The sequence below is a fragment of the Nothoprocta perdicaria genome, unplaced genomic scaffold, assembly GCF_003342845.1.
Source record: "Nothoprocta perdicaria isolate Ctin4 unplaced genomic scaffold, notPer1 scaffold_86, whole genome shotgun sequence".
NCBI lineage: Eukaryota > Metazoa > Chordata > Aves > Tinamiformes > Tinamidae > Nothoprocta > Nothoprocta perdicaria.
The window spans coordinates 2,780,072-2,806,636 of record NW_020456154.1 but is presented as its reverse complement, the minus strand read 5'-3'; the positions used below and the strand labels follow the sequence as shown (position 1 = coordinate 2,806,636).

General features: G+C 49.9%; 1 protein-coding gene across 7 annotated transcripts in view; it reads left to right on the top strand.

The window, feature by feature from the left end:
- Positions 1-26,565, top strand: part of RBFOX2 (RNA binding fox-1 homolog 2) — a 122,583-nt gene that overhangs the window by 46,222 nt on the left and 49,796 nt on the right. For all 7 annotated transcript variants that reach the window (XM_026052289.1, XM_026052291.1, XM_026052286.1 and 4 more), the window contains exon 2: positions 23,711-23,935. In XM_026052289.1, coding sequence (XP_025908074.1) covers positions 23,711-23,935 — 225 coding nt within the window. The remainder of the gene's footprint in view (positions 1-23,710; positions 23,936-26,565) is intronic.

Below are 26,565 nucleotides of genomic sequence, written 5' to 3'. Positions count from 1 at the left end.
GCTCGGCGCCGCCTCGTCCCGGCAGCGAGGGAGGGCAGCACCGGCGCCCGCCGCCGCTCCAGCGCCCGCCGCCTGCACGCGGGTCCCGTGCGCGCGGCCGCGCCGCGCCCCGCTCGGTTTATGGAGAAGAAGAAGATGGTCACTCAGGTGAGGGCGGCCCGGCCCGGCCTGGCTCGGCTCGGCCCGGCCCGGCCCGCCTTTGTGCGGGGCCGCCGCGCGGGGAAGGGGCCGCGCGAGCGCAGCCCCGTGCGGGGACCCTGGAGCGGGAGCCCCGTGCGGGGCCCGTTCCCGGCGCTGGGCGCTCGGCAGCCGCGCACGGGGCTCCGCGGGCACCGCCGCCTTGCAGGGCTGCTCCCTGGTCTTATCCTTCTTGATTCCTCTATTTATTTATTTATTTATTTATTTGTGGCTCGGAATCTGCGAGCTGCCACGGGCAGGGAGGGGAGCACGAGGAGGAGGAAGGCGGCATCGCGGTGCTGGAATCCTTTAAGCGAGCCATTATATAATGCCCTGCAGTGCCTTGCGGAGCTGGGAGCCCTTGGGGGATATTCCCACACGAGGTGGAGGGAAGGGCTGCGTGAGGGAACTTTTTGTCCAATTTGGTTTTCACAGGTGCTATTTTATTATTCATTTTTTTTTTCTTTTCCTGCGGAGCTTTGCATTGTTTAGCATATACACCTATGGTATTCCTGGCTTTCCTTGTGCCTCGCTGGATCCTGGTTTGCTGGCGGCTGCCGGGGTTCTGCGCATCCCACTGCAAGGGGCAGCTTCCCCCGGTGCTCGGCTCCCGCTGCAGGGACTGGTACCCGCTCTGACCCTTCCTTGTCTCTCATCTCGCAGTGATTTTTAGGGGTTGAAAAATAYGCCCCTGGTCACTCTAAGGTAACGTGCAAGGCTTTCAGCCCCACCTCGTGCTTTTGCTGGTCCGTGCCTTCCATCACCGATTCCTCTCGATCTGGACCAAGGCTTTCTGTTTTGAGACAGAGAAGGTTTGCAGCAGCCTCCCGAGGCTCTCGGCAGCTATATTTAGCCCAGYGAGCGGTCTGAAAACTGTGCCTTTGCAGTCAAGAGCCTATGTGTGTTTTGCTGCGCGCTCCGAAGCGCGCCCCATTACATGGAGGTGTCAGTCCCTAAGGGCAGAGGCGCGCGGGTGGCCGGAGGTTGCTGCGCCCAGCCCCGCGGGCGCTGCCTCCTGCGCTGCGTGTGCATGGTCCGTGTCTGCACCGTGCGGAAAGGTGCCCGTGTCCCCAGCRCGCCAGCGTGCGGGCTTCATACAGCAGCAGCAGGAACGCTGGAGCCTGGCTGGGTTTGGAGGTGCGTGGAGCCTGGGAATGGGAAGCTGGCGGAACGCTTTTGTCACAYAGGGGAAGCCATAAACTTGCAGGGAGACCTGGGGATACGCTGATTATACCCCAGGGAGGTCTGGCTTCCTCAGAAAACGTTAACTTACAGGCATGGGAAGGGTCAAGCCCGTGATTTCTGAGCATTGCTTGACCTTGGATTGTGACTGTCTTAAAAGTGTATTCTACCCTGGGTAAGTCATCTGGTTTGGCATTGCCCATTCACATGCTGGTCTTGCAGATGATGCGTATTAAAAGAAGCTGGAAGGGAGAGYAGCTTGGGTAAGGGTTCCTGCTTCAGTGCATGACCGATATCCCTTTGTTCCCTGCTTTTTGTGGGGGAAGCGTCGAGGCTGCTAGTCTGGTCTTTAAGCTAGGCTGCAGGTTTGCTCTGGAGCAACATGGCACGTGTGGAGTGGCCTCCTCATCCCCCTTGTTGTGCTTCTGCAGTGCTCTTTGAGGTGGTGGAGCAGCGTTATTCAGAGCCCATGAACTTACTACTCTATGAGGCTCTGCGTGTATGAAAAGTCAATATTTCTGGTGTCTTGAGCTGGTGATTGCCGCTGAGCAAATGCAGCACTGCTGTGGATAGTCTCTTGTCCTCTTTGATTAATTTTCCAGACAAAATTGCCTGTCTCATCTGCATTTTCCTGAGTTTTAAGGGAGCAAACCTTCCCATTTTCCTTGCAAATCTGGGAGAGCAGCTTTCCTGGTAAAGCAAAATAAACGTGAGCAGGAGCGGGAGGGAAGCTAGAAATGGTGATGGGCAGCGAAGGGGAATACTGGTAGGTAGAAATGTGCTTCAAAAATAGGAAACCAAAATGAGAATTAGAGCTCAGATTCATTAACAGAAAGCACCCTGATCCCCTTAATCCTGAATCAGTGAAAACGAGTGCTAAACGACGCCCATCATGTGCTAATTGCGGATGAAAGAGAAAGTCTTGGTGGATGGGAATTATATGTTAGAAGGAATTTTATATCTTTTCTTTCCCCCCTCTCTCCCCTCTGCGGTGCCTGGCGAGATTGCTGGCTCTTGTGGAGCACAAAGCCCTCCCTTTCTTGGCCAGCCCAGTGCCTYGCTGGCGTTTTCCTCCCAATCTGTTTCCCATCAGGGCCGGGAGAGGGGGAAGGTGTCGAGCATCGCGTCGCGGCGAGCGGCAAGGGAGCCGCCTTCCTGCTCCCGCTCCGCAAGGAGCGCGTGCGGCGGCGCCGGAGCGCGGGTGCCTTTGTGCTGTGCGGAGGCACCATTGTCTGCTGCCGCTCACCTGGGCTGCGGCCTGCGCGCCCGGCCGCTCGCCGCGGGCACCGCCACGACGGGACGGCCCGTGGCGGCTGGAGGCAGGCCGAGGAGCGGAGCTGCCCTCGCAGCCCCGTTCCTGCTGCGGGGCGGCCGCCCCCCGAGGGGCCCCCTTTGTGCGGCACCGCCGGTCTCCATTTTGTGGCACCGTGCGAGGCGCCCGCGCGGCCCTGCCCGCCGCGGCCCCCCGYGCCCCTCGGCGGCCGCGGCCAGCGCCGCCTGCCCTGGCACGTGCTGGGCTCGCCGCGCGCTGCCCGGGGCTCGGGGAGGTGATGGCGTTTGTGGCTTTCAGACTAATTTATGTCCTCGTTAAAGTGAACCAGCAAGCAGCCTCATTTTTTCCAGAGGCTTTCCTGCCTTCCCCTTCCCCCTCCCATAACCCTTTCCCTGCCAGCCCCTGTGTCGAGCTGCGAGACAACCTGGTGCAGCCGAGAACTGCTCGCTCGCTCAATGATTTTTTTTTTTTAAAACAAATGCAGAGCTCCTTAAATGGAGATCTTATTTAAATCAGAACAGCGGCTGACTCATTAAAGGCCTCCCTGTCTCTTGTTCTTTCTTCTGCCTCATTTTCTTCCACTTATCTTTTCTCTACCTACCCGTGCAGTAAGTGGGTCTTTGTCTGTCCCCCACGCCGAGATGGTGCGAGGAGTCGGCGGGGGGATGTATTTGGTGGGGCGGGAGGTGGGGAGCCCCACCAGGACGGCCACCTTGAGAGCAGATCCTGCTCCAGGCGGCTCCCGCTCCAGGCGGCGGCCTCCTTTGTCTGAGCTCTCYGTGGGGAAGGCCGGGGCCCAGGACAGCCCCTGTGCCCGGCCGGCTGCCGGCTGCGTCCCCCTCAGCCCAGGTGAACACAGCAGCGTCATGAGACCCCCTTCCCTCCAGCCTTAAAACAAAAAGGGGGACATCAGCCTTTTCCTACTCCCCTCCCCCTAAAAAATATATTAAAAAAGGCAGCTTTTTCTGTGCTGTGAAAGGCATCCCCCTTTCCACTCCCTGCTCTCCCTCAGGAGCTGCGGCTGTTGCGCCTTCCCCTTTCCGTGCTTCGGTGATGGCGTCGCCGCCGTTTCCCTTTGGACCCCAGGTGCTGTTGGCTCCCTGGTTTGATGCCCCTCTGCGGGGGCCCTCTGGAAGGGCTTGTTCTCTCCATCCTAGAGAGCATCCGTGTGCTGGCTTCCCTCCTTTGCCGTTCCAAAAGCGGTGCCTGCGACCTGACCTCACGTCCCTGCGTCCTCCCCGTTTCTTCCTCCCGCCTGCTGTGTGTCGTAGGGCTGCGTTTTAACGCTGCGGGCACCCTGTCAGCAGCAGAGGGGCGCCTGAGAGGATTCCTGGACAGTTACTTTTCCAGGAGAATCCTCCCCTGGATACTGAAGGATGGATCTCCAGCTCGCTTTCCCTAATGTAAGGACATGCTTGTTTGCTGTGGCTCTATGGGCTGTTTCTGTATCTGCTGGGATGCTTAGAGACTGTTTGAGAAGAGCTTGTTCTTAAGGGCTTAAAAATCAGTGGGGCCCACTAGAAACCGGTGAGTGTTTTGCTTTGTGATTTGTTTTCTTTGTTTATTTTGTTCTGCTTTTTTTGTTTCTTTTTTTTTTTTGTCCCCCTCCCTTCCAAGTTCTCACCAGGTAGCAGCCTTGGGAGGGCAGAAACTGCATTTAATGTTTCATAGGCAGGGTGAAAATATAGAAGGGAACTTGATACCGCAGTGCCATTTCCTTAAGTCCTGTCCTAGAAATAATCTCACTGCTCCCTAATGTTTTTCTTCTGATAATGACTAGGTGATAATGATAGTGATACTAGGTGATAGTGACTGGGTGATAGTGACCTAGTGATAGGGGTGATAGGTGATAGTGACTAACTTTTGGTACCTGGAAACTGAGAAGAGAGGATGCCTGGGTTTACCACAGCACCATGTGGTGGTACTGACCATTTAAAAAATATTACTCTAAATACGAAAACCACTATTTTATTCCTACTTTAAGAACTATAATTTTGCAAAGCATCTGGATTGGTGCAGATGGCCGTGGTGAGCTRTCAAACAGTCTTAAGGTTGGAGGGAGAGGAGGAGAACAACCCGTAGASAAAAACAGAAACTTCCTTCCCTGCAAGATATTCATGATGGCTCCATTATATTTAATTAGTACTGACCATGTCTTTGCTATGAAATTCTGCACAATACTGGTAGGAAGAGAGCATGATATTTGTTAGACTTGCCCGGGTTCTTGTCTCATTAACTTCCTCAGGGAAAGTGCTTAGTGTTCCAATTCTGGATATGTTTTCAGCAGAGGTGTACAGATACCTGCCCCTTTGCAGAGCAGGTTCCTTAACCTGTAGTAATTGCCTCCTAGCTGCAAAGTCACAGCATTAACTAAAGACCTCAAAGGTCTAAGTGCTAGAGTAGGAGTAATAAATTTGACTCAGTTTAGTCCCAAATATTGTTTAAAAGGGTTTAGTTAGGTACTCTTTCTATATGACCTGCTCCCTGGGATCCTCATAAACAAATCTTACTTGCCTAGTCGTGTTTTTTTTTTATTTTTTTTTTTCCTTTCTCTCCTTTCCTATTACTGTAGGGTCATTTATGATCCTCTGGATGATGCAGGATAGTCTCTGTTTTTGCTGGATTGTTAGAGGTTGTTGTCTTACGACCAGCAAAGGTTGGAGACATATAGGCTCTTTTTTGTAGGATTCATAGAAGCTAAAATGATTAATGCTCAGTTGAAAGCTTTTGGGGAAAAAAAGAGTRCACTTTACAGATGTGGAAGCAAACAGAACAAATACTGAGCCTGTTCACTTTCAATAATGTGCTTTGTTTAAAATACCTGCTCAGTTATGTCAATGGACAGTTTGGCAAGGCAAAAAGATCAGTATTGCACACAAGGTGAATTAAGAGYATCAAGACTGTAAATGGGCAAAGCCCTTAAAAGGTGGAAATGTCAGAACTGAAGCTGTGAAGGAAACCTTTGTTTATTCTCCTTATTTCCATGTGTCTCTGTGATAGTCTGTAATCCCCTGATTATCTATCGTGTTCTGTGCACACCAGCTTGCTGGAAGTGTCTGCCAGTTGGTTTTGCGCATTTGCTGATGGCAGAAGAATGGTGAGTTTGGGCAATATTAGGTTTTGTTTTGGACTTTGGGACTAGCAGGTACTTTTTTCCTTCTCTTCCATCTCCGCGTGACCTCSGCTGTCTCACCCCTGCTGTCTGTCCTGACTCCTTTCTTGCCCGGTGCCYCTGGAGCCAGGCAGGGATGTCCCATCTCCACTGCTCTTCCAGACTTGTGCCTTTTCTCTTCTGCTCAGTGCCAATGRCTGGAGCAGGTGAGGGCCACCTTCCCTCTCTGCCTCCTTCCCACTCTCTTCTCGTGATRTCCAGCCTGTCCTACCCCAGCTCCTGTCCTTACTGCTGCTTTCTGCTTTCCTCTCCAGTTCGTGTGCCATCCTATTTCGGCCCACTGCTGCTGTGCCTTCGCAGTTCCAGTTCTTTCTCAGCAGATTCKTAGGTTTGCTTATTCTTTCTCTACGTCTCCTCCTCCTCCCTGTCTTCACTTCAGTCTCCTTGTCATATTCTTTTTTAACTTTCCCACCCACTTCTTGAGTTCCTTATTTGATCTGCATTTCCTGCTCCTCTTGCAGTCAACTTGTCTAATCTTTCTTTTTTCCTCCCCAGTTTACAAGTCTGGCATCTGGACTCTTAGGCTGCTTGTCCCAATTTATTTTTTTCTTCCACTTTTTCTTCCATTCAGATCTCTTTCTTGTTTTCTTTGGATTTGAGGTGGGTAACTGTGACTCCGTGTTATTTTTTCCCCGCAAAGGGCATGGTGGAAACTATATGAGTTAGATCATCTTCCTACTATGGTTGATTCCTACACCTGGATCTGGCAGTCTGCATCTCCTGTGAAGYTGTATCTTATCAGCCCTGGACTGGAGCATGGCAGCTTTGAGGGCCTCTTTGGCTTTCGGATAATTGCTTTTGATTAACCAAGATTGACATGATCAAAGTTTGACCTAGAGAGTGCACAGAGCATCATTCACCCATCAGGTCCTACTGAGGCTTCTTGCATGAAGCCTACGTTCTCTCTCAAGTCCTACTACCAAAGCTGGCCTTAAATACTTTAAAAASAGCAGTTTGAAATTGCCTTGAAGAGGAGGCACTGGATAGTTCCAGTCCTTCCTTGGCTCAGGGTACCCTCAAAGAATAATGAAACCCTGGATTGGGACTGTTGTTCATTCTTTGTAGCTCTTATTTTTGGTGTTGTTCAGAGGAGCATATAAAAGGAAGTTACCAGAACTGAATGAGCTATTCAAGACTATTTAGGAATATTAAGGAGTGATGTAATAAAGGCTTTTATTTTCCCATTTCTCTCTTTCCCCTTTGTACAACCTGATCATAATAAACATGGCAGTGGGGAAAAGATTTTAACATTTCAACAGACAGGATTTTCTATCTATATAAGCCTAAAAAAGATCTCTTCCAGCCTGAGTCAAGTGGTAGAGGAGAAAGATTTTGGCAATTTGGTGAAATTAATGAATTAGTCAATTTGTTGCTTTCTGGCAGGGCTATAGGATATAATGACATGGTAACTTTGTTCAAATATTTAGTGCACATTAGTTTGCTATAACTCCTTCCTTTGCTTTTCTTTGTGTGCATGATGAAACTGTTTAATTTTGTTACATTTGCTGTGTAAAACCGTTCTCTGATTTTTATTTATTTATTTATTTWTTTTTTTAATCCAACTCCCGTTCATAAGAATCACAGAATCCCAGAAGGGTTGAGGCTGGAAGGGACCTCTCGAGCTCGTCTAGTCCRACCCCCTGCTCCAGCAGGGACACCCAGGGCACGGGGCACAGGGCGGCATCCAGGCGGGTTGGGAAGATCTCCAGAGAAGGAGACTCCACAGCCTCCCTGGGCAGCCTGTGCCAGGGCTCTGGCACCCTCACAGGGAAGAAGTTCTTCCTCACATGGAGATGGAACTGCCTGTGTTTCAACTTGTACCCATTACCCCTTGTCCTGTCACTGGCCACCACTGAGAAGAGCTTGGCCCCTTCCTCCCTACGTTCCCCCTTCATGTACTTGTACGTATTAATCACATCCCCTCTCAGCCTTCTCTTCATCAGAGCAAACAGGCCCAACTCACTCTTCTGTCTCAAAGCAGTGGGAGGGGGATGAAACCCGCTTCTAAGAACCTCTCTCCCCTAAGGTCGGTCTTGAGCCTTGTTCTTTTTTTGGTGAGGTTTCCTTAGACCAGTGTGAAGGTCCACCGTGTGGATGGGGTGGAGAGGAGCAGGGTTCAGGAGAGGTTGTGACTGGAGGCTGCAGGGAGGAGGCCACAGCTCTGTTCTCCCGGGGTCCTTTGCAGGGTGACGGCGCAAATGAGTGACTGCAGTGAGGCTGAGACTCCTTTTACAAGTAATGAGCTCTCGTTGTGTTCATAACTGGGTCTTATCTGTCCGGGTCTTATCCGGGTCTTATCTATCCTAAAAAAGCAACCTCRGAACCAGCTATCCAACTATACCAGCTATACCAACCTATCTATCCTAAAAAAGCAGCCTCGGAACCAGCTTAAGCTGGTCTTGCATTTTCATGCCGAAATCTGCCCTGCTCCGTGCTCCCAGCAGCACCTTCCCACCTGCTTCTCCTGGGGTYGTCGCTTGGAAGAGCTTATCTGGGAACGACTGTGGGGATTTTTTATTTTAAAGTGAGATTAATTTTGAATGAGATGACTCCCCTTGTGACTGTGTAAGTGCCGGGACTTATACAGAGTAGTTTGTAGTCAAGGACAGACTGACCCTCTGGGTAACAGTTAAAATTCAGGTCACCTGAAGTCAGTGGTGAACTTGCATCCTGAAGGTAGTTTTCTGAGGGGCTCTGGATCTTAAAAGACTTTGTTAAAATCCTGCGAGGTGCCAGAGYGGGTTTGTCGGGTAAGGAGCGCTTGGGAAGATGGAAGAAAGCTGCTGCTGCAGTCGTGCTGCTCCCTCAAAAAGCGAGACTTCTCAATGTCTTGTTGTGTTCAGTAAGCTGAGTCTGAATCAATCAGGTTAAGGATCCCCGAGCTGTGTTTTTTGTCAGTCTGGATGCTGTAGCTTTAGGCAGCCTGGTGGCACCTTTGTCCGTAGACAAGGAGGAGGAAGGTCCTCCTGAGAGAATYCCTGCTGTTCAGAAGCAGGAGCACGGTGGTGTTACTGTCCATCTCAGCTTTCAGCTCAAGTATGAGACCTCAGGGTTTATTTTTGGGTAGGGATACTCTTGATTAGCCCTGACAAGGGCTAGTCCTGACAAGGAGCTGCAGGAGTATTGCGAGGATGGTGAAGAAGCAAGGAGGAAGCTTCACCAGCGGCTGGAGATGTCAGGCTCTCCAGATGCCCGTCCTGCCTGTTTCCTGTCGTCAGCTCGAAGCCTCCTTGTTTCCTTGTGCAGCCAAASTCCTGCCTGGCCGTTGAGCCACGTGGCCCGTAATAAACCTCACAGCCAATGGAGTGATTAAAGCAGAAACACCCCGAAAGCCAAAGGGAGTGGGTAAGGAGCTCAGAGTTATTGCATATATAAAACACGTCGAAGAAAAATAACTAGGTCTGAGTAACTGGAATTCCTTAATATTTCAGAGGAAATGAAAGAAGATAGTTTTGAAAGAAGATAGTTTTCATTCTTCCAGGTGGCTTATAGAAGTCTGTGGTGTTTTCAGAGGTGTAATAGGCCTTTAGGTTAGCTATGAAGCTCTATGTGCTGCTGTACAATTGTTCTGATAGTGTCTAACATAAATCTAGGAGAAAAGCTGGTGCCAGGAGAGAAGCAGGTTTGATTGGCATGATTTAAATGCGGAGCCTTGATGAGGCTCCTGGCTAATACTGTGCTAATCATTGCAGAAGGGTATGAGACTGTGGCTGGGCCTCCTRCAGCAAATGTAGCTGAAGTGGTTAGGAGTTGTCCCCAGCTGCGTCTGTTCCACCTTTTTGCTGGGATTTATTGTCTCCTGYGTCAGGGTTGACACAAACAGACCCTGTGGGGGCTTCTCATCGGCACCGGTTCAGAGGGGGAGGCTTTCGCGTGGCCGAGTGCGCGGGCCTGGTCCGTCCCTTCCTCKGATCCCATGGCGGGAGCAGCCAGCGGGAGGCAGAGCCGGGGGCACCTGCTGAGGCCCCTCTCTGCAGGCACCAGAGATGATCTGGCTGTAAAGGTGATGTCCTCGCACCCTATAATGTGGAATTCCAGGGTTCTGGAATGGCTGTAAATTGCTAACAGGCTACAAAATGATATATCCTGTCATCACAAGTCACCTTAAATGTTTTTTGGAGTACCACCCATTTAAATGGAAGTTGGTGTTTAGTTTCTGAATGGAAAGGATTTTTTGTTTTCCACATATGTTTGTTTTCCTGTAGATTTTGTATTCTAAATGACTCATTTTTGAAGGGCAAGAAAACCAAAGAGATTTCAGTTCATAGAAAAGTTGTCTGCCAGGTCTGGGCTGCTGGTTGTGCTGCCGCTGTCATCAGCTACTTAATTAAATTCTTTTTAAAAATTCAATAGCACATAAAAACTGCTGGTGTTGTGAGAGCTTTACCAGCCTGGATGCCTGAATTTGGGAAGCATCATCCAGAGCAGCAGATTATGGAGGACTCATTTGTTCTTGCGCTCGGTACCTGGCTACTTCCGAAGGATCTCGGCATTGCCTGCTCTGTGGCTTCCAGCAGAGCAAGGCAGTTCCGATCCCTTTAAAGCTGGTTAAGATAAGGGGGAAACTGGGAGGCYGGGGCTCTGTGCGGGTGCCTGTTTCCCAAGCTTGGCAGCGAGCAGGCCCGTCTGTGGGCCCTGCTGGCCCATCTGGGGGAAGATTGCATGGAAGACGTCCAGAGATCCGGGTCTCCCGCTTCCATAGCCGGGAGTGTGGTTGCAACGTGACATCTGTTTCCAGGGAACAAGCTTGTAGGATGGAATGACTGTCTGTTCCATACAGCACTTCTTGAAACAGATGAGAATGGATTCAGTTTCCCTGGGTCTCTGTTATTTTGTCTTAACTAAGACTTAAATCTTCAGAGAAACAATTCACTTTTTTCCTGTTCTCAGTCAATTGTGCTCCTTCTAAGGCAGTAAGAATTACAGTCATGACCATTTATACAAGTGTGCAGTAGGATCTCCTTTCTTCCCATCCTTAGTTACGATATTATGTATCTTTTATGCACTTTATCTCTTATGGGGGTGGTTGCACTCTTTAAAAATGATGGGAAAAATGGCAAATTCTGTTGAAATCTTGTGATGTTTTAGATCATTTAACAGGGATGGTAATCTGATGTGGCAGATCTTTCCCTCTCTCTCCCCAGGATTGCCTGTTCTGCCATTTGGATGCTCTTGGGACTTATGCCATCCAAATTAACTTTCTCATCTGTTAATACTTACTTTCTGAATCATGAAAAATCCTCTGAAGCCACAGAGCTAAATCTTGCTTTTCTGATGCTTTTCTGTTGCCAAGATGCTTTTATTCCCCCCTGCTCCTTGTTGCTCTGCTGGTGGGTACATGCTCATCGTGGGAGCAATCCACTGCTCCTCAGTCAGCAGAGGAGCGCTCGTTTTCCCGTCTCCTGCAACACGGTGATTCCTGCTCCAAATTCCTTGGCGAGGTAGCTGCCCATCTTTYAACACACTCTGCTTGCTCCATATGCAAGATCTGTTAATAGGGGGAAAAGTAGGATAAGAAAAATAGAGGGGGCCAAGCTGAGCCTGACTTTCCAAAGGGACCTTCCTCAGTTCTCCTGATATGAAAAACAGTTATGGTGGCAGGAGCAGGAATGCAAAGCCTCAGGAGGGTGGCAAAGCAGGAAAATGGTCGTCGCTTTTCCAAGCGTGCATCTTTTTGCAGGCCTTGCTGAGGACCAGAGCCTTGAATAGAGGCTGCTGCTAATCTTCCTTCATTCAAAGGGGACATGGGAAAGCAGCAAGTGGTCGATCTGCCTGTTCATCAGGCAGCTCCTCTTCCTTGGAATGCTGCCTAGATAGGGACAAGTTTTGCTACTTGACAGCTCGGTACTTGGTGCTGAAGAGCATGGAGCATGAGTGCAAATTTCATTAACAGGAAGCTGGTCATCCAGAGCAGGCTATATAGCAGTTGGATGTTGTCTTGGCAGAAGAGAAGAACATGCATGCTTGCTTGCTGGAATACCGTGAGCTTGGTGTTATGGTTGCTGTTGATGTGTTGGAAGGCCCTTCCTTGGTGGAAACCTGAGGAAAGGGCCCGTCATTGCCCTTCGGAAGCTCAAAGGCGTTGAGTGGGGCCGTGGTGGGACCGAGTCATCCTCCACACGGCTGCAGCTCTGCCAGCCCCGAGGAGCGGCTCCCCATCCCGCAGCCACCGTGCGAGCCGGCTAGTGCTGAATCACTGCAGCTCGCCCCAAAGTGGGGTCTGCGTCCACGTAGGGGGCCTGGACACACGCAGACCCCTGGGTGTTTGTAAGAACCTGTGATGCACAGAGATGGCAGCTGGGCTGCCCTGAGCTCTTGCAGGCAGCAGGAGAGGCAGGAAGGCCCCTCTACTCCCTGCTRCTCGTTCAAGCCTTCAGCTGCAGAGGAGAGGACCAGGTTGGGTTCCCTCGTCAGCCTCAGCASAGCCCAACTTGCGGGTGTCACCTCGGCTGATCCTTCGGCTGCTCCTTGAGGTGTCTTGTGGCTTCCCTTCACTTACAGTAGGCTGAGCTTGGTTTTCTGAAGTCCTCCCCATATGTTTTGTGACAACAGAATATTTTATGTTGGATCTTACTTGAATCTAGTGAGGAAACTGGCGGGGACTGGTATGGGAGGCTRTTCCTGAGCACAGCGATGGCACTTGTGGCTCTATGAGTATGAGCAAGTGTCCCCGACAAGTGTCGCATGTGCAGCTCCCTGCCCTTCCCAGGCCTGCCTTGCTTCAAAATCCGCTGCAGATTTTTGTTCCCTTCCCGCTCCCCCACCACAAAATTGTTGTCTTTAAAAGTTTTGATGTGGGAGAGCATAGCTCAGCCCTTGGGAAAGGTGCAGGCTTTTAGCCCTGAAAGGCCAAACAGCCCCCAGTGCCTGAGTGATGGGCGGACGAGAGCTGATGAAACGAGGGTGCTTTCTGCTGAGGCCCAAACCTGCTTTCTCGCCAGCTGCTTTCACGCCGCTGCTGGCAGAGCTCTGTGCATCTGCTAGCGGCCCACCGAGCGCCAAGCAGCGCGCTGGCAACAGAGCGAGGCCGGCGTGAATTCCTCCCATAAGCTAAGGAWAGGAATCCCTGTGGAAAGGGACTAATGTTCATGTGTATCTTCCTGACCAGACCCTGAGGCTTGAGCTTGGGTGTTAATGTGTTTCTTTGGGGGTGTGTTTTTTGGGTCTTTTGTGGCGATCTGTTTACAGGTCTCCCATCCGTGGAGTCTTTTCTCCCGGAGTCTGTCACTGCTCCGCGGAGGCAGAGCCCCAGACGTGGTCCAGACGAAGCCCGTGGGCGCCGCCGTGGGCGTCTTCCTGGAAGCTCGAGCTCCCTTGGCAGCGTTTTGCCCGTTTGGGCAGCCTCGGAGCCGCGCTCGGGAGCCTGGGGGCTGAGGTGCCCGTGCGGGCCGCGCTGGGCAGGGCTGCCGAGGGGAGCGGCGCGTTGCCCTCCCTCCCGTCCGCACGGGCTCCTCATCAGGGAAAATGTGTCCTGAAATATTTATTGCCCGCTTTAAATATTCATGGCCGCSGAGGCAGCGCGGCCTTATGGCAGCCGTGGCGCCTCGAGGGACGGGGGGCTACAGCACTCCGCGGCATTTCCAATCAGGAATATTTTTCAAAAACACGGCAAACTCCGGGCAGCCCCCCGCGGCAGGATCGGCGTGCGGTTGGGCGCAGCGCTTGGGGCTCCCTCCTTGTGCCCGGGCGCCGCAGTGGCTCCCGTGCCCGGAGCCTCTCTGGGTCGCCAGCTGCTGCTGCTGGCTTTGATTCCAGGCCCGCATCCTGGAGGGAGCTGCTTTGTTTAGGCTGGCGCTGCGAGCGTGAGAGGGGATGCGCAGACGGGGAGGCCGCCTGGCTGGAAGAGGTTTGGGCCGCAGCTTCTCCCCTCTTGCTGGGGATGAGGGTGGGGCGAAGGGGAAGGCAAGGAAGAAAAACCCCCCATCGCAGGAGGGCTCATTTCCCTGGGAGCCGTGTGGGAACGTGGTCGTGGAGCTGTGGATACTGCTGGACGTGCTGCTGAAATTAGATGCTCTTATCTCAATTTAGGCTTTAAGGTTTATCCATTTAGCTTCTGTAAAATAGAACTGTTTAAAAGTATGATGCCAGTATTGTACAGAAGTCGAGAAGGATGTTTGTTATGTTGCTGTTGTCAAGCTAAGCCGCGTTTTAGTGTGGACAAGGCAGTTGCTGTGGCATTGATGGGGTGAGCAGCTTGTTTTCTGAGCTGGGAGGGAACTGCTTGATATGGGCAGGGGGTAATGCCACCCTGTCACCCCTCTGGGGAAAGGAGCTGTCTGGACGGTGCTCGAAGGTGCCGAGAGCTGGTGGCCCCTCTCCACGCGATGCTGGTGCGTGCGGGAGATCCCGGCGCTGGTTCCTTGTTGCAGGCAGAGATTTGGTGAATTCACCTTAGCTACAAGGCCCAGGGGAAGAGAGACTTGAGCAGGGATTAAAAGTAAAAAGAAGTATTTTCTGGGCTGCCTGGCAAATTCATTGTGTACTGTTACGCTGACTTCAGTGGAGACACTCTGCAAGTTAAGTCTTGGTGAGAGAGGTTGTTGCAAWAACACAGTGACTGCACCCGTGGCCTCTGCTTCTGGGATCAAGCCAAGGCTTAGCCCATGGCTTAGCCTAGCATAGCCATGGGCCCTGCCCAATGGGAAGTGTCCCTCATTCCCATGCAGTGCTCCAGCCTCCTCGCTCCTTCAGGTTGAGGTCGGCAGGCAGTGAGGCCACTCAGTCCGGGATCAACCAGGGCTGCTCTCTGGATGCGTTTGCTGCCCATGGCCATGGGATAGCGCCCTCTCATGAGATGGATGGGGAAGGAAGGAGGACCACTTGTCTGGATGCCATGAAAGTTGATGTACAGCTGTACTATATGRAACATGGAGCTGCATCGTTGCTGCTCAAGAGCTTCGTCCTCTCAGTAAGACTAAGCTGTCTATTGTTTGSTTTGATATGATTTAATTCATGTACATTGACTGCCAGCACCTTTTCTTAGCTTTCTAAAATATTACCCCACAGACCTGCCTTTAGATGGTGCCTTTTGGTCATTAGGGCATCATAGACCCTTCTGTTTCACTCGGGTACCTCTGTTTGGAATCACAAAATGTTTTCCGCGCAAAAGGCTGAGTTGTGATTTAAAGACTTACAGAGATGGAAAGGGATGGATCCTTCTCAATAGCTGGATTAATGACTCATTTAAAAATCAGCAAACAAAATAAAATGGTGTCTTATCAGAGCTGAATTTATCAGACTCAGCTTCTGGCTATTGGTTTTCTCGATGCTYTTGTTCATTAGATTAAATGTTGGTGTCCATTTTTATTTCCTTTCCCTTTCTCACTGCTGRTACACTTCCACAGAATAATCAGGAGTCACTTTTTTAATGATAAGCAAAACAGATTGGGCTTTTCAAGTCTTTCAGTTCCCCGCTTTGTTTTGTCATTCCCTTTAAAAAACGCTCATGTGGACCATGTATCTTATTTTTCATCTGGCCGAGGCCGCGTGCCAGAAYAATATTGCTTCCTTGCTCCTGCTTGCTGGGGATATATAGCAACCATTGTACGTTCAGCCTTTGCAGCAGGCTGCTGCATTCGGTGAATCGTGTCCCTGTAGCCTTTAGCTCCTTTGCAGAATCCCTGCTTTCCAGGACACATAATGAAGGCTTCCTTTAAAACAGAAGACTCGCCTCGGAACAAATGAGTAACAGAGGATGGGAGAAGGACGCCTGCGTTTCTGAGCCGTCAAAATCCTGTTCTCGAGCGTGTGCCAAGTCAGTCGCAGATTTCCTCCCCCCGCACCCCGGGAGCAGATTGGTACAATATTGTAGCTTTATTTTTTTTGAGGCCTGGCATTTGAGTCACAGATGCCTCTCATTCGCCCGGGCTGGGGCCACGTGCACCGATCCGGTCCGCTCGGCGTCGGGTTCTGCCGGTGCCCACACGTCCCACGGCCCTGAGCGCCCGCGTTGCCTTTCGGCCCGCGGCGGCCCCCCGCTCCGCTCCGCGCTCACGTCCAGCTCCGCGCTGCCATTTCTGCCAGCTCTGCAGTTCTTCCCAAAGCAGTCAGAGCCTCTCCAATTGATTCCAGATGTGCGCTCTCCTTCCCAGTGTTTTCGGCCTTTCTCCACCTCCTCGGCTGGCAGCGGAGGCAGGGTTGGATTTGCCTGTGAGGGGCTGGAGCTGAGGCAGGCGGTCAGGAGGGCCCTGCTCCCCTGTGAGGTGGGGATGGAGGGGCCCTGCGCACGTCCTGCTGAGCGGAGCTGGCAGAGCTCGGAGGCAGCTCTCGGCGGTGGTGCTTCCTGTGGGAGCCACGTCGGCTCCGAGCAGCGACTTGGGAACGTCTCCAGCCCATTCCCTTTGCACAGTGGGGGAGAGACGAGGAAACCTGCTGCCACAARTGATCCTCCAGCTTTTTCCTAGCAGAGCGCTGTACATGTGTGGAGAGATCCAGAAGAGTCTGTCAKGGATACAGACACAGCATAGGAGGGCCTTTGAAAAACTCCCAATGCTGAAGGAGATACAAGTCTTTCTAAAATTGATTCTTAGATCTGAAAGATCTAAATTGATCTTTTTTGTTTGTTTTTTTTTGGGGGTGAGGTTGTGAGAAGAAACCTCTACGTTGTGATTTGGTGATGTCCTCGCAGACAGGAGGAGACAGCCCAGTTCCAGGGCAGGGGTGAGATGAAAGTTTGGTGACAGGTCCGGCTCAGGTGTGTGGTTGGATCGGAGAGGGTGATACTCTTATTAGGGTTTTTTTAGGGATTAGAATGTTTTAGGTCACCCAGACAGTTGCCTCTTCCATCGTCCTTGAAACTGCTTTACAAAGTGAGGAACTGATCACAGAATTCATTGCTGTGGTAGTAACTTGGGCTGTCCTGACATACCAGTAGAAAATTACCRTTGATCTAGAGGGTATTTTATTCCCTATTCTCTTTCCATGCTCTGCTGTTTTTATTTTAGCAGAAAACCACAGAGCAGGCGGGAATTGTCTGGAAAACTAAAGCTGGCAGGTCCTTTCTGCCACTTCAAAGTCATGCGTATGAGCACCCCAGTATTAGGTGTGCAGTTTTGTGTTGCATTTAATCTGGTACAATTCTGAAAAGGCAGTTTCTGAGCTCCTCCCCGTCTTGAGCCTCTCATTCCTGTTGCCTCCAGGCATAGGAATGCACTTTTGAATTTCATATTGATTTATTAAAAGATAGTCATCTTGGAGAAAAGCTTTCCCCAAATATTTGACTATTAATTAACCTAAATCTTAATAAGCCTGCCTTCTACATGTTACAAACAAAACAAAAATCTGCAAACCACAGCTAAGTAGCTATTTAAAAGCACATTAAAATTAATATTAGTGGAAAATATTAATTTGGATAGTTGCAGAACTGGGAAGAGTGCTGCCAGAGAAGGTGCTAATGGATTGACTTGGACCAGCGTAAYGATCCAAGAGTTTTTGGCTTTTGCTTAAAAATATCTGTGTAAATTTTTTTTTCTTCTTTTCCTTTTCCTCTCTTGCAACCCTTCCCCTTTCTTCCCGATACTTTTCAGGGATAGGAGTTTCATTCCTGATATGGAAGGGAAACAAATGTGGAGAAGCTTGATGTAGTCTTGTGAAGTAGAACGCTTTTTCTAATCGATCTCAAAGTGTGAATTGATTGAAAGCGTTTGGGAAGACTTAATGCTAAGAACACAACCTTTTTTTTTTTTTTCTTCCTTTGAGGGGAAACAAATCAAGGTCTTTTAAATCTAACAGTAAAGTCTTACCAGGTGTTTCAGGCTGTTACATGGATGGGCCCTGGGTCTTCCTAATGTTGCGCTGGAAATTATTGGAAATAATGACAGTGCAGGGATGAGTGAGAGCTTCCTGTGTGCAGGAGCAGGATAATGGTACGAGTTTCCTTCCCAATTCCTTTGGGGGTCAAACAACTTTTCTGTGAAGAAAATCACAAATCCATTAAAAAAAAGGGGACGGGGAGTAGGCAGAGCAGCTGTTTTATTTTACAGAACAATTCTTGGTGGTCTGGAAGGATACAGAAAGCATTGGGAGATAACTTGTTCTTTCCTTGCCTTGCCTATCTAGGAGGAGGGGCAGGATTAGATAAGGTAGTGCCAGCTTGCAGCAGACGGTCAGAGAAAACAGGCTGATCAGTGCCTAGGTAGGTGTGATTGGTTGTTTGTTTTGTTTTTAAATGCAGATCTTGTGTGTGTGTGTGTGTGTGTGTGTGTGAAGAGCTTATTTAGATTTAAGTTAATCCAGTTAAAATATCCTAACAGATTACCTGTGATTTAAACAAGGAATATATACATAGAAACTTTCCTCTGTTTTAGCAGAGGTTTCAAGTGAACTAGAATCTCCTACCTACAGGTAGAGTGCTGCTTTCAGGGAGGATTCGGGAAGAATTCCTTTTTTGCCTGTGGTGGTAGAGTCAAGTCTAACATCCTTACTCATCGCCTTAAATGTTTGCCTTCTAGAGGGACCATCTTTGTTGTTGTTAATTCTTTTTATCCTATTTTCCTTGTATGTTTTTTCCCCCCCCCCTTCTTTTTATCTATGTGCATCTCTCTTGCTACACTTCCATTTCTATCAATAAACTGCTCAGTAATGAAATGGTCATGACATGGAAAGTCATTTCTGAGTTTTAGGGTAAAGAGCTTGTATGATTTAATAGAGAACTGAAGGGCTCATGTATCTGAGTCACTATTTCAGCATGACTATGGAGCCGGGAAGATAACACCTCATGGCCACAAGCATCATTTTGCCTTAATTTTCAAATATCCTCATGACAATAAAAACATCAAATAGCTTTTCTGTGCTACGTGCTGCAACGGATCAGCAGAGGGTCCACAAAGTGCCAGAGCTGGCACAGGGGAGAGRGCTGGAGCGCACAGCTGGAGATGTGATGGCAGCAGCTCTGGAAAAGCATCTGGAGCGTTATTTCCACCAAGGTTTATGCAGGAGGTACCCTGGAAAGGCTGGGATAGGGGGGCCTCTTGCAACAACTTCCCTTATGGCCGTCTGGGAGAGGGGGAAACAGCCTTTGTTCTCTGCTGTTGTAGCCTGAGTCTGTCCTGGCATGGCTGTGTGCTGGGCCTGTGCTTTTGTAGCAGGATTGATCTAGTCTTTGGGGAGGACAGGGAGGTGTTGGGCGCTGGTGGGTACCTGACGTTCCTTCAGAAATTTCCCTTTATTTCTCTTGGTTGGAGGAAAAGGAACATGTCTCCTCCTTGCTCTGTGACAGCCTGTATGTATAACTAAAGTGCAGCATTTGGCCTCTTCCGTGGGCTCCTTAATATTGGATTTCCCTCCCCACCACCGAGGCTGTGACCTGCCTTGGAAGATGGACCACGCCGTTCCTGCATCCCTGTCACTCACAGCACTGCCTTTCAAGCCAGGAGCTCAGAGTAGGCAACGACTCGAGGTTGGATTGTCGTATGAGGCTCTCTAGATTCAAGCTACAAACATTTTTGTTGTTTATGGAAGGGATTAGGCTAGCGCAAAGAGCAAACATTTGTASCCTGGAACACACTACTCTTCATAAACATGCTAATTGCCTCGTGTTAGCTGGGAGTCAGTTACTTCAAGGTTTACGAGTGTGAGTTCATGAACACGTACCCCTTAAAAACAGCCTGTATATTCACATGCATCCCTGCGTTATGGGGGGTTGCCAGGGCTGGAAGGTGTTTCTTTTTAAGAGGACGTTGTTTGATGATTGCATATTACAGCATTTCTCGACACCTTTCTCTGAAGCTTATGACTCTCAGATAAGATAAGGGGCTACGCAGATCATCTACCTCATGGCAGCGTACATGCAGTTTTCTATGCGCAAGCTGTAACACTTTAATTTTACTGGAATTGAGATTATTTATAGATTTAACCGACTAAATACTTTGCATATATCAGCATGCTGATACAGAAGCGATCCGGAGTTGCATTGCTGCAAGGCTCCTTTCTTATCTCAGTAATTACACSCGTGTCTCTACTAAGCAAATCCAAGTCACCCTGCCACAAAATAACCAAATCTTTGCGAACCGAGGGTTTTGTGCAAGATGGGGAGGTCTTTGTGTAGCTTGGCTCTGCCTTTCTGGTGGTGGCTCTCCCTATCCCCGTGCCGTGGTCTCKGATCACCACCTGCTGTCTGCTGGAAGAATTCATTGGAAATCACACGTGCTGAAGCACGCCGGCTCACACGCTGGCTCCAAGCGAGTATGAGATGGGTTTTTAGCTAAATGGCGGACAGGACCCTACATTGGAGGGGCCGGCGCGCGGCCTTGGCCTCGCAGGCCCAGGGCGGCGCCTCACGGGGCGAGCGCGACCCCCAGGCCGCCATGTCGCGTGAGGGGAGACCCTGCCTGGTCTGGGTGTGTGCTCTGATGGGCACGGGGGCGTACAACGATGAGAAAACATGCTTGGTGTGGGGCCCGGGGTATACATATGTGTATATATACATATATAATTTCTTAAAGAGCAGGTGTTTGGCTAATTATTCAGGTTACAGGTGGGCTGAGCGGCCTTCCCTGCTGCGCCTCTCGGGTGTGCCCAGCTCAGTCTATGGCCGCCATTGAGTCAAGGCTCAAGGGAGTTTCTGGAGCGGGAACAGGCGAGACCAGCAAGGCTGGAGTGCGGGATGCAGTAGGGATCCGGCAGACAAAACACTTTCAGTCCTTCCATTTGCCTCCCCTCCGACTCGACTTTGGGTTTCTTCAGTTGTCTTTYGTATACGGAAGCGGGAAAACCAGTGCCTCTGGTAGTGGGATTTTCTGTGGTGAGGTAGGAGGAGAGGAAGGAATCCACGTTCTGTGCTTGAAGATAGGGGGGGTTGTTTAATTTTTAGTCTTTGAATATATGAAATGTTTTGTGAATGTTGAAATTTGGTGGAATGGGGGAATAGGATAGAATTTCCTGTACATTTTGAAGATAGATATATGTCTGTCTATCTATCTATCTGTCTATCTATATTTTTAACCAAGTTCTTTTTCATGGACCCTAGTGGACATGGAAGAAACGTAACTCTAAAGCATCAAAAGAAATTAAATTTACAAGAAAAAATAAACTGTAAATGTGTACATAATCGTATCGAGAGAAAAGTAATTTGAAAGACAGCTACTCAATGGGAAGATGAAACCTGGCCAAGCATAATAGTGAAAGATCTGCAGATAACCTGAGACATTGAACTAAAGATAGATTTGTAAAAAAAACAAGCAAACAAACAAAATTCTGTGTTAGAGAGGGTAGAAAAAAATTATAATGGTATTAAAAGCATCGTATTCTGCAATTCTGCACCTGAATTTCTTTAGTTAGAAATATTAGGAAGGTCAGGCAAGGTATAATTACCAGGATATTTTGACTTGTGAGGCATGATTAAGCTCAAGATGAATATGTATTATCAAAACACCACAAAAAAACAAACAAAAAAACAAGAGGAGAGAAATAACACCTTCCACCATTCAAACATTTGTACATAACTGAAGGAGGAGAAAAATATTTGAAAGGCTGAAATGCATTTAAACTAGAAAGAGCATTTTTGACTGGGAGGTGGGAAAAGATATTGTTGAAAATAAGATTATATAAGGCTTATGGGTTGGCATTTGAAGTAGTCCAAGGGTGAGATTAAGGCGAATGCTGGAGTTTGCCCTTTAGGGAGCAATCCTGCCCTGTGCGAGCTCAGCAATCCTGGGATTTGCTTGTCTCCAATTAGGAGTCTCRCCTTAGTATCGGGGATGCTCCCAGTGCCTGGATGTGGCTTGGTCTGAGAAAACTGAGAGTAGCTTCTGGTGCTGGGTCATTACTGGAATTATCCTACCAGTTGTAATGATTTTACAATCTGTTTCACATTTAGCTATCAGAAAAGGCAAACAGAACAAAAGAGGGTGGGAGAAGATGTCAGGCAATATGGCCTGTACTGGAACAAACAGGAAACTGGATATAGCGAAATCCTCTAATTGGAAATATGGTCAAGCAGAAAACTTGGAGCGGCAGCAATATGTGCTTGGAACAGAGTTGTCATAGCAGGTGGGGATAGATGAGTGATTTTGGTTGATGATCTCCCCAGCTCTCAGTTGCCTGTCCATCGTTTCTCCCCTCTTCCCTGCCCAGTGTAAAAGGCTGCCTCGTGGATCCTGGTGATGGTGCAGATTAAGGGAGGAGTTCCCGGCTTTTGAAGCCAAGAAAGGCAAAGAAGCTCACTGGGAAGCTCACGGGTGCAGAGCTGCCTCTCTGAGGCGGGGAAAGAAAAACCCTCCTGTTCTGAGAAAGGCGCTCGCTGTTGGGCATGGCTGCGCGGCCACTGGCGGCGAGTGCCSGAGCGCGGCCGCGGCGCTCCCGGCGTTCCTTTTTCCCCCTCAGATAAGGCTGCGGAGCCGTGTTGCTGCACACAGCGAGCCCCTGCACTGATTGGAGTTCGCTTAATGAAACCGCCTGYTGTTCGGCGGCGGCTGCAGCTCTGCGCCACAGTATCCAATGTCCCTCCTTCTCCCTCGCCGCCGGAGCGCGCGGCCACGTGGCCCCCGGGAGGATACACAGCAGATAGGCTCATGTCGGAGCGCGGCTGGGACTCAGCCAGGCTCCGAGTGAGCCGGCRCGCTGAATTTATCGCCGTTCCGTGCGCCTGGAACGGGGAGCTGCCGCCTGCCCCGTAAAGGGCCTGCAAGGTCTGTCCGCCTTCACTGGAGGTCTCTCCGTTCCTCCCCCTGCTKAAAGGCTGCTTTGTAATGGCCTGCTCTGCTTTTCCTATCTGCGGGATGCTGGGGAGCGTTTTCCTTTTACTCCATTGAATTAAGCGTCCCTGTGTCGGGATCGGCCCAGGTACCTCTGGGCTTTGTGGGGGAGGACCCGGGGCTGGAAGAGCAGCCAACATTTAAAATCGGGATTAGTCTGTTGACACACACATAAATCAAACAGCCCTCCTATCGTAAATCTTTCCCTTGGATTTTTCTGCTGTGATGGTGAAAGCTGTGCAGCAGTCTGGGCTTTCAGGGCTGAGTTTCAATGTCAGAGCTCTTCTCCTTTATCCCAGGTGACTGGATCCAGCTCCCTGCTCTCCTTTCTTTGCAGTCCAGCAGCAGCTGCACTGCTGCATGCTTCGGTGGTGGCTTATTTTTTGTTTATTTGTTTTGTCTTAAGGCACTCTGGAGGCCTGGTGGGGTGGGATGTTTACGGTCTTTGGGGAGGTCTTTTGTGTGCAGTCAGCTGTCTGCTTCGGAGTCATCCAGTTGGTGTCAGCTGCATCTGAGGCAGCACTAAAAGCTGCTAAAAATTCCCTTATGCCAGTGCAGAGGTCTCTGTGRGGAGCCGTGAGCTGAGGGAGGAGTGTGTAATCCACACCTTGCAGGGAGGTAGTGGTGCTCTTGGTGGGGACAGGGCAAAGGGAAGGGGCTGCTGCACAGGTCCAGCCTAAAACATGTGAGAGGGAGATTTCCACTTACAGAAATATGATAGAGAAGAAAGTGGCCTGATCCGCACATGGTCTGTAGAGTTGGGACTGTCAAGCAGGAGGAGACGGACCCAGATATGGCATCTAGGGAAATTTAGAAGTTAAAACCCTGCTTTTTTTTAATCTGGGGTTCCTTCTCCATTTCAAGCCAATTGATGCATCCTCTCCCTTCCCAAACACTGCCATGTTATGCTTGAAGTATTTTGTGGAATTACAGCATTGTGCAAGTTACAAACCTCATAGTTTGGTCTCCTTATGCCACCCAGTAGTGGAAAGGAGCCCTGGAGAGAATAAGAGAACAGACTTGTGGCTCATGGGAGCCACAAGACTTTCCAATAGAGAAGATAACGGAAGACTGCAATGACATGATGGCAGTGGGTGGCTTATTTACACAAGCTTTGTGGCCCRTGTGCAAGTTTGTCAATGCTTCCTYGGGATGATGTTTTATTCCATCCTCTGTGGCTTATTAAATCCGTTTCCTTGTTTCCTCTCCCCTCAGGGTAACCAGGAGCCAGCCGCCACTCCTGATGCAATGGTGCAGCCATTCACCACAATCCCGTTCCCGCCRCCCCCACAGAATGGGATCCCCACGGAGTACGGGGTGCCCCACACTCAGGACTATGCAGGCCAGACCAGCGAGCACAATCTGACGCTCTACGGGAGCACGCAGCCGCACGGCGAGCAGAGCACGAACACGGCCAGCACGCAGAACGGATCCCTCGCGGTAAGTGGGCAGCGGGGGCGCGGGGCCGCGCGCCTCGCCAACGTGCTGCTGCTGTCCCCCAGAGCAGCTGCTGGTGCCGCTGCTGACTGCTTCGCTAGGGTGCAGGAAGCCACTGGTAGATGGAAAAGAAAGGGAGTTGCAAAAGACCAGGGGTTCTGGTGTTCTGTTATTACGTTCCTGTCTTTCCCTCAGGCATGTCCCTGTTGTCTGCAAAGCAAAATGATACTTGAGGTGAGGATGTCTTTGCCTGTAGCTTGGAAAAATGCTTTGATGGCATTGTCCAGGAGTTTGAGTTACCTTCCGCTAGCTGATAAACAGTTCAAATAAATGCGATCAAGGTAAATTCTGGAAAGGTGACAATGCAAAGGATTAGAGTCAGCATGCGTGTTGTAGGTGCAATCCCCAAATGTTTCTGTTTTCAGGAAGCTGGCAGAGTTTAGAAATACTTTGCTTTGACTTTGTGAAGATGGCGGGAAGCTTGAGGGGTGCGAAGGTAGGCGAAGACCTCTCAGCTGCTGTGTGTCCAGTTACCACACAAAGATTTCACCTTCATACGTCTCCTTACTTTCTTCTTCCCATGGCCTGGAACTGGCACTGGGCAACATGCTGGCAGATTATCCCAGGAAAAGCTTTATCCACCCCGTAAGCCACTTGTTAAGATTTAACTTCCTAATAAAGAGCCTTATGGTGAGAGCCTTCAGCGCTCAGGGGYGGCTTTAATCTGTTAATGCTTTCAGTTTTGCTTGTAGTTGGGTGTTTGGCTCATAGAGATTATTTTTTTCCCCCTGTAAGTACTGAGTGAGTTTAGTGCCAGCGATTGGAGGAACTGATAGTGCCAGCTCAAGTGTGCCTGGTTCCCAGCGTGTGGCCCTGCTTTTCTGCAGTGGACAGTGGCTGCACAGCTGACGACGTTAGTTAYGACTTTGATAAGATATCTTGGAGTTTATCCTGGGAATGTCTAAGCTTCAGTGTCTCGCAGAAGAAAAGTGTACAGACCCAGGCAGGTCTGGCCAACTTGGGTAATGCTTAGAGASAACTGGACGGGCCTTCCTCAGCATAGGGGCCATTCATTACAAATACAGACCAGAGGAGATCAGGCTAGAAAGAAAATGTAGAGCTGATGCAAGGTATAGTGTGCAGTAATGGAAGCCGTCGTTTTAGTGGCAGGTTGTCCCCTGCCCTGCCAGCCGGCAACATCTGCRCTGCTAGTCTGCAGCCCGAGAGCAGGCAGCGCTGCAAGGACTGCGAGTTTGACGTGAAAGGTAGAAATGGGGAATAAAACAAGGCAGCAGCTTTCCCTATGCATTTTGCCTGTTCCCATCTTTGTCCATAGCTTGAGTGTTTCTTTTTTAATGGAAATGATGTGAGCCTTGACCTTGGACGTAAATGTCTGCCAAACCTTCTGCTCCTCTTCCATATTAGGAGCCATCTCGACGACACCACGGCATCGAGCTCTGTGTTTCATCAGCTAATGCAAGCTCCGAGGAGCCCTGGCAGGGTGACATGGTGATGCTCCCTAGCCTCCGGAGAGGGAATAGGAGCCCGTATGTGCAGGAGGGAATGTTGCTGGGAAACTGCAGCGAGGAACTGGCGTTCCCAGGAAGCTGTGGAGGGACCGTGAGAGGGAGAGGCTCRCTGAGAAATGGGCTGAAGGGCACGTGGCCCTTGTCCTGGCTGTTGGAAACAGGTGGACGGGGCTGTTCTGGCCATTTAACACAGTTAGAGATGTGCAGGCCGAGTGTGCAGAGTCAGGCATGCAGACCATAGCGAGCCAGGCAAGGGTGAGGGTGAGTGTGTGGCTGTTAGGGCTGGAATTGCTCAGGCAGGGGATCCCAGATGGTTGTACGTGCAGAAATTCAGTGGTGGGAGGGAACAGTACCTGTGCCTARGGCTCTCTTGGACTTTCTTACAGGCATCGGCTCTTGGGGGTTTTGGGTCGCTTTATCTTTCTGTATTGGATTCCTAGTGTATGAAATTATTTTTGTTTTGTTGAGATTCCCTCCTTTGTAACCTTTCTACTTCTCTGAACACTGTTTAATGAAGTAGGAAATACATCATTAAGAGAGATAGGAGGAAGGTTTAGGAAGGAAAGGAAGTTTGGTGGTTACTAAAGCTARAAGATACTGTTAAAATACAGCAAGTCAAATAGGTTGTTCCACCTTGAAAATCCACAGCTCTCGTCAGGTCCGTCACATATACTGGTTATTGTTGGGCACGTACGCTAAATCCACGTGCACTAGATTGCTGTGGACTGAAGGTTTTTAACTTTTATCATTTTGTCTGCCTCGACTGTGCTGACTTCAACACAGCAGAAAGCCCTGGTGGGTGATACATGATCCAGCCCTCTCGTTCTGGGACTGACAAGTGCAGCTGCTGCTGGGTGAGTGAAGCTGATACCCCAGACTGAGTAGCCAGCACATTTCTTAGCTGCTGACATGAAGCCTGTGCTCCTAGGGGGCAATTCAGAAATTCCTCCAACCAGACAGATTAGGGCCTTCCTTGCTTTTAAGAGCAGGATTTCTGCTGCTGTCTGCTGTCTAGAGATAATGGAGGTGTAGTGGGATAGCTGATTCCCCTCCTCTTTCAGATTTCTGCTTTTAAATTGTTAGTTTAAGATAATTTCAAAAATA